This window comes from Eptesicus fuscus, chromosome 5 (assembly GCF_027574615.1).
Source record: "Eptesicus fuscus isolate TK198812 chromosome 5, DD_ASM_mEF_20220401, whole genome shotgun sequence".
NCBI classification, from domain to species: domain Eukaryota; kingdom Metazoa; phylum Chordata; class Mammalia; order Chiroptera; family Vespertilionidae; genus Eptesicus; species Eptesicus fuscus.
In genome coordinates this window covers 43,139,938-43,152,657 of record NC_072477.1, presented here as the reverse complement: position 1 = coordinate 43,152,657, position 12,720 = coordinate 43,139,938, and the positions used below count along the sequence as shown (strand labels likewise).

The following is a 12,720-nucleotide window of genomic DNA, read 5'->3' as shown; positions in this document are numbered from 1 at the left end:
TAAATGTACTCTGTGGCTTTTAAACCCCACTTTTGCATCATAATGAGCTCTCTTCCTGTGCTTCATTTTGAAAAGTTGGATTAGTAGACTTATCTAAACTAAAAGGGCAGAAGTGTTAACTGTTCGTTGATCCCTTTAATGGCTTTCCATAATTGAGGTCAATTAAAGTAACACATTTTGATCAGAGCTATGAAAATCTGAAAATTTTATAATCAATTCATGAGGTCAGCTCTGATAGTTTTCCTTTGTGAAACTTTTTTTGCATCATAATATTTGTATACCATACAAAATTAGAAAATTTAAATAAGCAAAAAGAAAAAGAATCTAATTTTTTAAATATAAAATCTATCAGTAAGTTTGTAGGTCAGGCAATGGTCTATAAAACTTTAAAACATCATAGAAACACTTTACCCATTTTTTTAATGGATACTGTCTTTTTAAGTGGTATTGTTCCTAGAACTTGTTCAAAACCATTTTTATATTTATGTGGCATTTACAATCTACCTCTTTATCCGAGGGATTCCAGACTCCTATCCTTGAATTTGCTTACGTAGCGCATGCGTGCGCGCACACACACACACACACACACACACACACACGCACACACACACAGACGCCATACAACATTCTCTATCTTCTGACTGTTCTGGATGCCTACCACTCCTGCTTAGGTTGGAGTGCTGGGAATGCTGGACGGGTGGCTGTTCCCCTTCTCTTTTCAACTTTAGAAAAACTTGAAGTTAATTTTTAATGGGTAGTAGAGGTAAAAAGACTATGAATTTGGGATTATAATGGTTGAAGCTGCTCAGCGACATGCCATACTTATTCCTTTGCCTTCTCTTCCTCCAACAAAATACCACAAAATCAAACCCCCTCCAAAGTCCTAGATCTATCCTCGTATATTATTGAAATATCAATATGTCTTGGTTTGGGTATTTTTCTGAAAGGAAACTCCTGATCCTTTTACCAGAAAGGGCCTGATGGAGTGATGGAGGTGGAGGGGATATGACCACAGAATGCACCTCACCAGAGCCCGGTTCCCATATACTCCATAGCTCCAGCCTACTTACTCTTAAATCTCAGTGCCCCTAATTCAGAATTTGTGAACTTGAGTGAAATTTACTTCAAGCCATGATGAGGGTACAGCTTATTTGCCTGAGTCATTTCATTAAAGTTTGATAAAAGGTGTCAAGATGGGATGATATAACATAGCTCAAAAGGGTCAGAGGAGTTTTCAGGGGCTGATTTATTTACAGATCGCTCCTAGAAATTTACTTCAAGCCATGATGAGGGTGCAGCTTGTTAGGCAAGTTAATGGTACAAATTAGGTTGTTAGAGTCATGTTTCAACTACATAGAGAAATACTTTAAAGGAATTAGCCTATTTGTACCCACCAATAGATACTGCTATTTACATATGTATCCTTTATACACATCCATCTAAGTAAACCCAATAGCAACACTGCTAGTTTAGCATCTCAAGTTACTTTATGTGCTCCTTTTTTTTAATGCTGTCTTAAAATTTATCATTTGGTCCAGAATAATAAGGCTTTTTTCTTCATGCCACATCTTTCATGCAGGTTAAAATATGTTGTTGTTGTTTTTCTGTATTAGTAATATAAAGGTAGTGAGGAACAGAATTTCCCTAAAATGAGGAAATAGTTGTCAGTTTTTCCGACTTGTCTGTCATATATCCACTGACCCTAAATATAGTAATTAGCTAATTGCAAATTGCATCAATCAGGTTGTACTACAATGAAATCGGGTAGGGAATTGGCCCTTGACACATTAATCTGTCAATATTCTTTTAGTGGGTGGCAAAGTGGCTTGAAAAGGAAGCTGTTTCTGTTACCTGCACTGTATTCCTAATTATTACAGTTCTCCGAAGCTTCAGTTTCAGAAATGTGTAGAAGAAAAATATTTCCCTTGATAAATGGAGCCTTGCTTTATTCAATTGGTGGAAGTTTAGAGTACAACAAAATAGTTAAAGCTTTACTATAATAGTCTGAAAGCAAACTTTTTTTTCCAGGTGGTATTGAATTAAAAACTCCATCCATTTTCTGCCCATGCAAGGCAGTTCAATTCCCTGGAAATTGATTTTTTTTTCAGGGCTTAGTATGGCTTTTCCCAAGCTTTAGCTATATGGAAAATAACACCTTTATTGAAGCCACTTAGTGAACAAAGTTGGCAGTTAATTTTTAAGCAACCAGACCAGTGTGTAGAAAATTACTAAATGGATCAAATATAATCTGACTACTCTTAAAGTAATTTGATAAATAATTATTTAGGGAGTTATTTTGTGGGTACTAAAATAATTTACTAATACTTGTGATACAAATGAGAGTAGTATTTGTGGCATAACAGTTTTACAGAACCTGGGAAAATGTGTATGCTGTTTTATATATTAAATTATGGAAATGACTTTATAAGAATCACATGCTTATATGGCTTTCCTTTATGTATTATAATATATGACTATATATGCATTTTAAAGTGCATTAATTCGGCACTTGTCTATCATCTAATAAGATTTCTACCCAGTTGCTGTATATTAATTTATCATTTCCAAAGAAAAGCTACATCTACTCTAGGAAAAATCATTAACATTGTTCAGTTTGTTTAATGTTAATTGTAGGGTCATCTGAGTAGTTTTCAGGGGCTGATTTATTTACAGATCGTGAACTAGATTACTGTGTATGTGTGTTATCTTCCCAAGTTTGACTTTGGTTATGTGCAGCGCTGTTGCATCGGTTATATGTAGTACTGGAGACTGTGTTCTTATCCGTATCTCTGACCTGACCCTTTTGAGCTATGTTATATCATCCCATTTTGACACCTTTTATCAAACTTTAATGAAATGACCCAGGCAAACAAATTGTCATTAAACTTTCCATCACTTTGTCCCTTGGTATCGTCTTTTATAAATTGGACAGCAAATGTTGTATTGATCTTCTCGTTCTTGCAGCTGAACTTGAAATGACCCAGACTGCTTGTTGTTTATGGCCCAGAGTTGCTTTTCCTTGACATTTCCATCCACAGCATGACACCCTTTTTGTTTTTCTTTCTTTCTTGTGGAGATGAATGAACAAGACATACGGTATCGAGACACTCTTGGTCATGGCAACGGAGGCACAGTCTACAAGTGAGTAGTCAATTTTGTTTAAACTTTCCACCCTCCACATGTGGGTGTCCGAGTTCTCCTTGGCACAGGTTTTTAAAAGACCACCAGGCTTAGATCTTATTTCCAAATTTAACTCCAAAATTCCGCAAGGCATTTATTTTTCTCAGGAATTGCTTGGAAAAGTACATTCATATTGCCTTTTTAATATTTCTGAGTCTGCATTTCTCCTGGGTGATCTGTTAATCGTCCACCATTAGCAAGTGTGCCTTTAATTGGCCTGAAGTGTAATGCATTTTTTCCTTCTCCTTTAACATGATTTTTAAAAACTTGCTAGCACCCTATGCTAGTCCCCTGCCTGTTTATAGCTATGCCCAGTGGAGGACAAACCTTATAAATACCACTACTTTGCCCTGTGTCGACATTGTAAGTTATTAACAAAACTTCTTCCTGTTGTATTTCCTTTTCTCCCCACCCCACACCCCTGAGAGAACTTCTACACATTGATGAATATGTTAAGTTGTAAAATTCTCTCAAATTCAGGTTGCAGTGATCTTGTCCTAAAGGAGTGTTCATTTTCATATTAAAAAATGCTAACCGTAAAATGTAGTTCTCTCGATAGGGAAGTCTTTCTCATGTTGTAGTGCAAAGTTTAAACTACATAATGTAATATCTGGTACTTAATAGTCTGCAGTGGTGTATGAAAAATATTCCACCAGGAATTAAAAAATCCATACTCTGTAAGAAAGCCCTGAGGGAGTAATAAAGCTTTCCTCCAGAGAGCTAACCCCGCATCACATTACGATTGTGTTTGTACCTTAGATATTTTAACAATGATATTAATACATATTTTCAAAGTTATAAAATAATTTATTTTCTAACTGGTTACTGATGTTCCTAGAATTTTAACTAACCACATGAATACATGTAAAAATTGCCCTATGACCATGAAGGGTCGCATCCTAAAACTCCAGAACAACCTCCACACGTAGATGCAGTCTTGGCATAGAATTAGATTCCTCAGGGTTAGAAGCTCCTTCAAAGTCATCTGCTTCAGTCCACACCCAGGGCTTCAAGTCCTCCCTGCAGGTAGAGCCAGGATGTGAGTCCTTTCTCCTGAATACAGTCCTTCAGAACTTGTGTTTACATTATCTGGATGATTTTTCCCTACAGATGACTGGATACTGTGAATAGTTGGTCTAAATTTTAAGTACTTCCATTATGATAATTCAGAAGATAAAGTAAGGGCATATTTCTTATACAGCACTTGGGTCTTGCTTTCAAATGTTTGATGACTAATGTGTCTAGTGAGTTTGAGGCTACTGTTGGCCTTCCTTGGATCATACTAGCATTTCTTCCCATGAAGTCCCTAGTTCTGCACAAATAGCATCTCTTCATTTTAGTCCTCTCCTCACTTTTATCTGACTTGGATTTTTACTCTTTTCTGAAGGTTCATGGACTCAGGTATTCTTAGAAAAGAAGGAAGGAATATGTATACTCCGATTTTATTCTCCTGATTTCCCTGAAGGGAGAAGTTTTCAAAGCTTCAAACTTCCTTCTTCATGCTTTCATGCTGATAGCCAGGTATAATAATACAGTAAATATTTCTAGCAACTCTTTGGATTCCTTTTATTGGTTTCAAATGGAATCCAAAAACATTTCTTATTTGTGCTGTTTCATCAAATGTTTAACTATTAAGCATGTTTGTAATTTTTAATCAAAGGCCTATTATGAATTTACTGTCCTGGTTTGTTCCAGAAGGGAGAAAACATAAAGCCACCAAACCCCAGCAGATAATTTTTACTTGAAATAATATTCTAATGTTAAAATTCTAATCTTTTACCTTAAAACACAGGCTTATGTTTTTAAAAAGGAGAGGGATGGAGGTAACATTCCCACCTAGCAAGGAAAAATTTTAGCAAAATTACATTAGTATTTTTTTAATATTATTTTTAATTGTGATAAAATACATATAACATAAAATTTACCATCTAAATCATTTTTAAGTTCAGTGGTATTAAATACATTCACATTATTGTGCAACCTCCAACACCACCCATCTGCAGAACTCTTTTCATCTTGCAAATATGCCCATCCTATATAATAAAAGGCCAGCAACCATAAGTGTAACGACCGGAACGACCGCTTGACCAGTTGCTATGCGGTGGGGGGCCAGCGAGGGGAACCAGGTGGCTGGCGGGGGTGTCATGGCAGGACCGGGGACTGGCGAGCAGTCAGAAGATAGGCCTGATCGCAGGCTAGGCCTATGGACCCTACCTGTGCACGATTTCGTGCGCTGGACCTCTAGTTAAATAATAACTTCCCATTTGCCAGGTTAATGTTGTTTTTAGCAAGAAGCATGGCTAGAACTTTTTATTAGGGCCACAATATCCAAGGGAATATCCTCCCACATGTCCTTAGCCCTTTAATTTGCTGGCATGCTACAGTGAATTAGCAACTTTTTCTAAGAGTTCATTTAGCTACCATTTCTTAGACTTAATATGCATGTTTTAAGACTTAATGGTTTTGGCAGTGGTTGTTAATGGAGGTTGAGTACTAAAATATGATCATTTTAGTACTTTATTTTGTATAGTTGATTTCTTATAAAAAGAAGACATTTCAGTTATCTTATTGCCTAGGTGATTCTCAAGGAAAAGGACATGAAGATACCATATTGCATAACTTCTTGTCATTTATCATTGGCCTTCATTTCTTCCTGGGCTTCAATGTATGCTGTTCTTATGTCCCTGGCTTTTAGTTCAGCACAAAGAAATGATATAATCATCAAGAAATGAAAATCCACTTTACTAAAGTCTCTATAAAACCAAATCTTTTATGTGTTATGATTGACTTTCTCCTACAATAAGTTTACCTTAATGGTGTTGACTATAAAAATTTTGATTTTTTTTTCAAACAAAATGATTACATTACAGGCTATGCTACATAAACTAGATGAAGAAAATATTGGAAAATCCACTCATTGGTAACAAAACTGCTTAATGGGCCTATTTAATTTTTTTCTTATAAAGTATAATAAAGCTAATAAATACTAAGCAAAAGTTTAACATTCCAGTCTTACTTGCTCCACTTTATGGGCTATTGTGACTTGCAAGGGACAAACTGCAATATATATTACTTAATAGTTGATGACATTTTTATCCCTTAGGTCTAGATGTTCTCTCCAGTTATGCAACATGAAATTCTGGGCCCAGGCATTTAAACCAAATGTGGAGTTTGTGTCTAGTCCCTGCTGTTCTCTGATAGTGACCTAGGCAGATAATTTTAAGTTGGTATTGCTTGGATTACTGAGTTGGATGAAATGGACCATAAAGGAAAAACCTTTCACTAAAATATAGCCCAAGCCTAGGGGGAAGAATAATTTAGGAAAAGGAAATGAATGCACCTTCATTATTGCTCCATTCACCAAAGTACTACAAGTTGTTCCAAAAAATTAATTCAGGAAAGACACATGTTCTATTCCCCTCTGAAAGGTTCACAGTGAATCTCAAAAACTTTGAGAAAGTAGAGAGCAGTATATGTTGTGATTAAATGTGGGGGCTCTGAGCATGAATCCTGCATCTGCCACTAACTAGCTGTGTAACCTTGGGAATGTTATATAATGTCTTCTGCCTCAATTTTCCTGTGTAACATGGGGATATCTGTCTTACAAAGTTGTTGTGAGGTTAAATGAGATGTACCATAGAAAAAGCTTACCACTATGACTGACACTAAATGTTAGCTACTGGTAATGTTAGCTACTGGTAATGGTAGTACTGATAACAGAAAAGTCATTAAGCCTTATGCTCCCTATGCTTACTTGGCTATGGGATTATTTTTCTGAGATACACCTATAAACATCTCACAGAATTCCTGTTGTGTTGAATTAACTTTGAGAAATTCTACATTATATTATATGTAGTTTATTTCTGTGTTTTCTTCTATTTTCTAGTTGTTTCATGAATATGATTACATAAATCTTACAATGATTTTTTTTTAAAGTTTCTAAGTATTTTCTCTTTCATCGTGGTATTTTGTAATTGCTGTAGGATAGCTGGTATAATATTAAGCCCATTTTACCACTGGGGAAAGCCAGGGCTCGCATTCCTGTGACCATTTGGTAGCAGAGCCAGGAACTCTTTCAGAGCTCCTCTTTCTTTCACTGTCCCCACCCCTTCCCTTCCCCCCTCCCCCCCACCCCCCCACCCCTGCAGTGTTGTTTCTCAAGGTCAAGCAGAGTCCATTGTGTTTCCTTGTATTTTCTAGTGTACCCAGCATAGTCCTAAGGATAGATCGATTCTTTATATATGTTGGCTGAAATGGAGTGAGGCAAGTGGAGGTTTTTTCAAGATGGTTTTAATAAGACTTTTTAATTGGTCCCTCCCCATATCTAGCTACTTACAGATCTTGCAGAATTCAGAGGCTGCATAATTGTTTTAGAATATTAACCAAGAAGAATAGAAATTTCTAAATTAAGGGCTATATTTGTTTTTTTTTTGGTTTTTGGCTTTGATCAAAACTTTATTATTTTTGGCCAAAGGCTCTTCTAAAACTCACAGAGCAAAAACAAAACAACAGTAACAAAAAGCAGGTGCATTGTGATGTTCCTGGTAAGTTGTGGAAGTTCATGCCTGAACAGAGATGGAGTAAATTCTAAGCATGCAAAAGTACTAGTTCAGAAATTAATTCTGCCAGTGTAAACTGGAGGATTGTTCTCAATAAGTTACAAATAAGTAACAGTATGCAAGCAATATATGTTACAGTAAAACCTCTTTTTTAAAAAACAACAACACACTTTTGCTTCTTGTCTGTTTATACCACTTATCAAATCATGTTCTTTATACGCCACATGCACACTGTACATGCCAAGCCTCCCTTCGCTAGGTGGGAGGCTCTCTGGAGTCAGTCTCCAGGTTGGTTGAGGCCAGTCAGCTGACCCATGTCAGAGCTCTTGTCACTGTGTCGTCAGGCCTGCTCGCAGACAGGTTTCTTGGCTTTTACCCAGGTTCGAGGTCTGCGTTTCATTCCAGTCTTCTTGATCCATATTTTATATATATGCATCAGTCTTTGGTTGGAATCCCGATAACAATTCTATGTATTGATTTGAAATCATCATAAACTCAAAATGGAGTTGAAGTAATCTTTAGTCGATATAGTTAAGGGCTATATTTGAACGACTAATTTTCTTACAGATGTCATAACTTAGAGAACGTAGCACCCATTAACCCAAGTACTAGTTACTGTTCTCTTTTCTTGGATAGTATGGCACATTGAAATTAACAGTCTCAATTGTTATGGAAACATTCTATAATTATGGAAACATTCTATAATCATGAAGGCCAGTCAGTAAGGTTCTTTGCTCTATCCTCACAATTTAATGGAGTCACTTAAGCTTTGGGTCTAGAAATGAAGTAATATTTAACTTTAGGACTTAAGTCATGCCAACTCAGTTAGCTAACAAGCACTTAAGGAACATCTTTTATATTTTTCCCTTAATACAAATTATTCATGCTAAGACTCAAGTTGCCAGCTTTTTGGCCATGTATTCTATTCTATAGGTGTTTGAAAACAGTAATAAATTTTCTGCCTCCATCTGCTTCCTAGAGTACAATTAAGGGTCTAACCTGATTTGGGGTAGAATTTTCTCAGTGATATAATAGGTAGCATATATGCTGTCTATATGGTGTTATGAAGATTGGCTATATGCCATTATTTACAAATTAATTTAACCATATCTAGAGACAAGAAGAAGAGGGAAGAGATAATACTCAAAGATGTTGGACTCTCCTCCTTTATGTTGTCTTATCTATTTTATGAGATGTTTGTTGGGCAGTAGGGTGAGGCTGGTCCTTGGAGATGGTAACTGAGATCATGTGAATTAGTAAAATGTATTCTGCCCTCGTGATATGACTGGACAGGCCAATTAAAATATTATACTTGTGTTTTGGAGCTGGAATTATTTCAGTTACATGATTTCTTTCATGAAAATTAAAAGCTCTGGTGGTCAGTTATATAAAATGAAAAATACATTGTTGCCTAATTAAACGCTGTTTAGGAAACAAAAAATTTTAAATCATGGGACTTCTAAGAGGAAACATAATAAAAAGAGTCCTGACGAAACCTATGTAGAACCACACAGTACCCAGTAACTCTCACTTTTTTCACCAGCTGACCTGAAAAGTGACCCCAGCTTCTCTGCGGACTGCATCAGGAACCCCTCAATCCTTTATATGCTTTCCTTGAAGTGCATCTTATAAATTAAGAGTGGTTTTTAAATGGTCTTGATATTGACCCAGGAGTAAGGTGATAGTGTGATTTATTTTAACTTTAATTTCCAGTCAAATAACAAGCATTTTCCTCACAACCAAGGTCATATTTTTAAAGCAAACAAGATATCATCTTAATGCAAAATAAATACTTATATATTGCTGGATTGCATTATAGTATCATGTGACAAGTAAGGATATTAATATTTCCAGAAAATCAATGAGTATTTGTCAAATAAAATTAATTACGTATGTTTCCCTTCCCCCCCCCCAGCATTCATTGTTATAAGTTTGTTTCATACAATAATGTGTATTGTATTGATTAGAATTTTAAAGAATGAACCTGAGCTCGTGATTTGCTATACCTTTTCCACCGTTGCTCCTCCCTCCACATTCCTATAGCTTCACACATGCTCATATCTATTATTGCAACGATGGATTATTGGCATCCAACCAACATGACAGGATGTCACAGGTTGCTGAGTGTAGATTTTCAGACTGTTAACTATTTCATGCTAAGACTCCCACCCAAATTAACTATTATTGAAATAGTTTATTGAGATTGAAGTATTGATCATTTTCTGCTAATCTTGGCTTAAGGGAAGAGGAGGAGGTGGTGTTTTTGAAAGATACTAAATTTCATTTTTAAAAAATCTCATTTATTTAGCCTTTTCTTTCTATTTTATAGCCTCTATTGTTTTATTGCTTGGAAAAGTATAGCTTGGCTTTATTTTTATGACAGTATAATTATACTTCAGAAATGTACTTGATTACTATGGATAACAAAATTGTTCTAGTATATTGTTTTGGCCAATATTGCTATACAAACAACTTTTCAGTCAATTGAGTCTGGTAGAAATCAATACATTATGGTAATATTTCAAGTATGAATTTGCTGAATCTAAGTATTTCAACACCATCTCCTTTCAGGGAAAAATGATTTTGAAGTGGTAAGACTTCTAATATTTTATTTTATTAAAAATGCTTTCTTTATAAAGAAATTTAAAATCCCCAGCAGAAGTAGTTGTGAGCAGATAAAGACACAAGACTACTTCTGTTTTAATAGGGTGGAAGACATCTAATTTCCATTTGAAACCTATTCTCTGGCTGCATTAGGAGGGTATTACAACTGGGTTTTACTTTTTATCACAGTATGCCACCTTTGGATTCAAAAGTGTCTGGTCCTGCGTACTGAGTTTACAGAGATTTGTGGATAGCTCAGAGACCACCTGGATGAGCATGGAGAGAATAATAAGGGCTCTGGGAATCGTGCCTGTCCAGTCCTCCTTCATTCATTTGTTATACAGTCATGTTCTGAGCATGTGCTGTGTGGAGGGCAGTGTACTGGCTGACAAGGACAGCCCAGCTCTCATTGGACCTGTGTCTAGAAGGATGGAGAGTTAAGTATGGGTCGTGTCTGGGTCATCTGGGTAGGTATCCTCGCAGGGCCTAGCACTGCCTTACCTACTGTAGCCACTTAGCATTTCAGGAATGAACCTGCAGAAGCAGATTCTTCACAACCTAAGGATGGACACAAGGTGTTGTCCATTGCTAGGCAGCTCTGGAAGGTATGAATTCGCCTACCTTAGGCTGAATGACATGGCTCTTGTTCAGAACTGCTGAGAAAATCATTCCCACTTTGACCCGGAATGACATGACTGCAGAGGTTGCTCCCAAATCTGAAGTTCTAGATCTAAATTCAGCATTCAGCTTTCATAAAAATATTATGTCAGGTGATGCATGGTTGTTATTTTTCTTACTGTAGATTCATTTATTCGTTGAATAAGTACTTACTGAGGGTTTCTCTATGCCAAGGACTGTCCTGAGCACATGCAATTCAGTAGTGAACAAGACAGACAAGTTTCCTGTGCTCCTGGACTCACACTAACTAGTAAGACAAACAGTAATGAAGGAAATGAACACCGGAATAAGATGATATCAGACCTTGCAAGAGCTATAAAGAATGTAAAGTAGGTGCTCAACAAGGCTTATCTGAGGAGGTGATATTTGAGCCAAGACCTGAAGGACAGGAAGGAGCCAGTCTTGGGAAAATCTGGGGAAAGAACCTTCCAGGCAGAAGGAACCACTAGTGGCAAAACCCTAAGATGGGTGTGAACATGTTGTGTCTAGGCCAGCATTGTTGGAGTGGTGTGAGCTCAGGGGAGAGTAGAGAGTTGGCCATGGCGTCATCATGCTGGATGTTTTAGACCTTGCTAAGTCATGCTAAAGAAGGCATGGCCAGTCTGGCTACCCCTTATACTACCAGTGAGAAAGACAAAGCTTGGAAGGGTTAAGTGGCATGCCCAAGGTTAAATCAAGAGTAGAACTCAGTAGAAAACATCGAGTTGTATACCTTAAATATATATAGTTTTTATTTGTCAATTATACTTTAATATGAAAGCTGGACGATGAAAAAAGACCAGAACTCTGGTCTTTTGACACCTACATCAGTACTTGGGACTCCTCCTCAAGCCAGGGTTTTTCTGTTTGTCATTCACTCTCTTGAGTTTCCTAATTTTTAATCCAGATTACTTTTGAGTGTAAGACATAAATTAATATATAATTCTGAAAGTCAGTGATGTGCCATCTCTAGTTGTTACTTTTGAGTAGATGTTAAAATAATCATTCCTTGGCTAATAGAATTATTGCAGCATAACTTGTTATTTGGTTTACCCTTTGGGTCTCTTTACTTATTAAAACCTATAATTTAATAATAAAATACCTAGATTAATTGTATGGTTATGCTAGTGGAGTGGTGCATTTCTTGATTTATAAAGCACATTATTTTTTTTTTTTTAGCAGTTTTACAGTATCTGATGTGTTAGAAAATTGTAGTATTATGGTTGGTATATAACACAAGCAAATATTTGTATACCATACCATCTAGGGTATTTACTTAAATTGCTTTTTTGGAAAATAATTCACTGGAAAGTCCAAAAGGCATTTACTGACTATAACTTTCTGCAAGTTTTTTTTTCATTGCGCTGTTGTTGGTTACTTTGATATAAGAGACCATGTTTCCGTTAAATTACTGTCTTACTGGAGTGACATGTTTAGGTTCTGATTTGTGCACTAACTAAATCAGGGAAGCAAATTGCTAAATTAGAGGGGCAATAGCAGTAGAGACTTAAGCTGTGTATATTAATCATAAAGTTTTCTTAAACATTAATTTGGTTTTAAGTGTGACTTTGTATTATGCCATCCTCTTGACTCTAAAATTTCTGTATTTTTCCATGTCAGTATTACAAAAGAAAGAAAAAGAATGTACAGTATTATTTCTAAAAGCAGATTTTGTGGGTTTTGTTTTGTGAATTCAAATAATGAAGTGAATAATGTTCAG

The 12,720-nt window shown here is 36.1% G+C and overlaps 1 protein-coding gene across 7 annotated transcripts in view; it reads left to right on the top strand.

Annotated features, from left to right (window-relative positions):
* MAP2K5 (mitogen-activated protein kinase kinase 5) overlaps nt 1–12,720 on the top strand; it is a 273,560-nt gene that overhangs the window by 58,111 nt on the left and 202,729 nt on the right. For all 7 annotated transcript variants that reach the window (XM_054716100.1, XM_054716099.1, XM_028141851.2 and 4 more), the window contains one exon: nt 3,077–3,141. In XM_054716100.1, the coding sequence (XP_054572075.1) occupies nt 3,077–3,141 (65 nt within the window). The remainder of the gene's footprint in view (nt 1–3,076; nt 3,142–12,720) is intronic.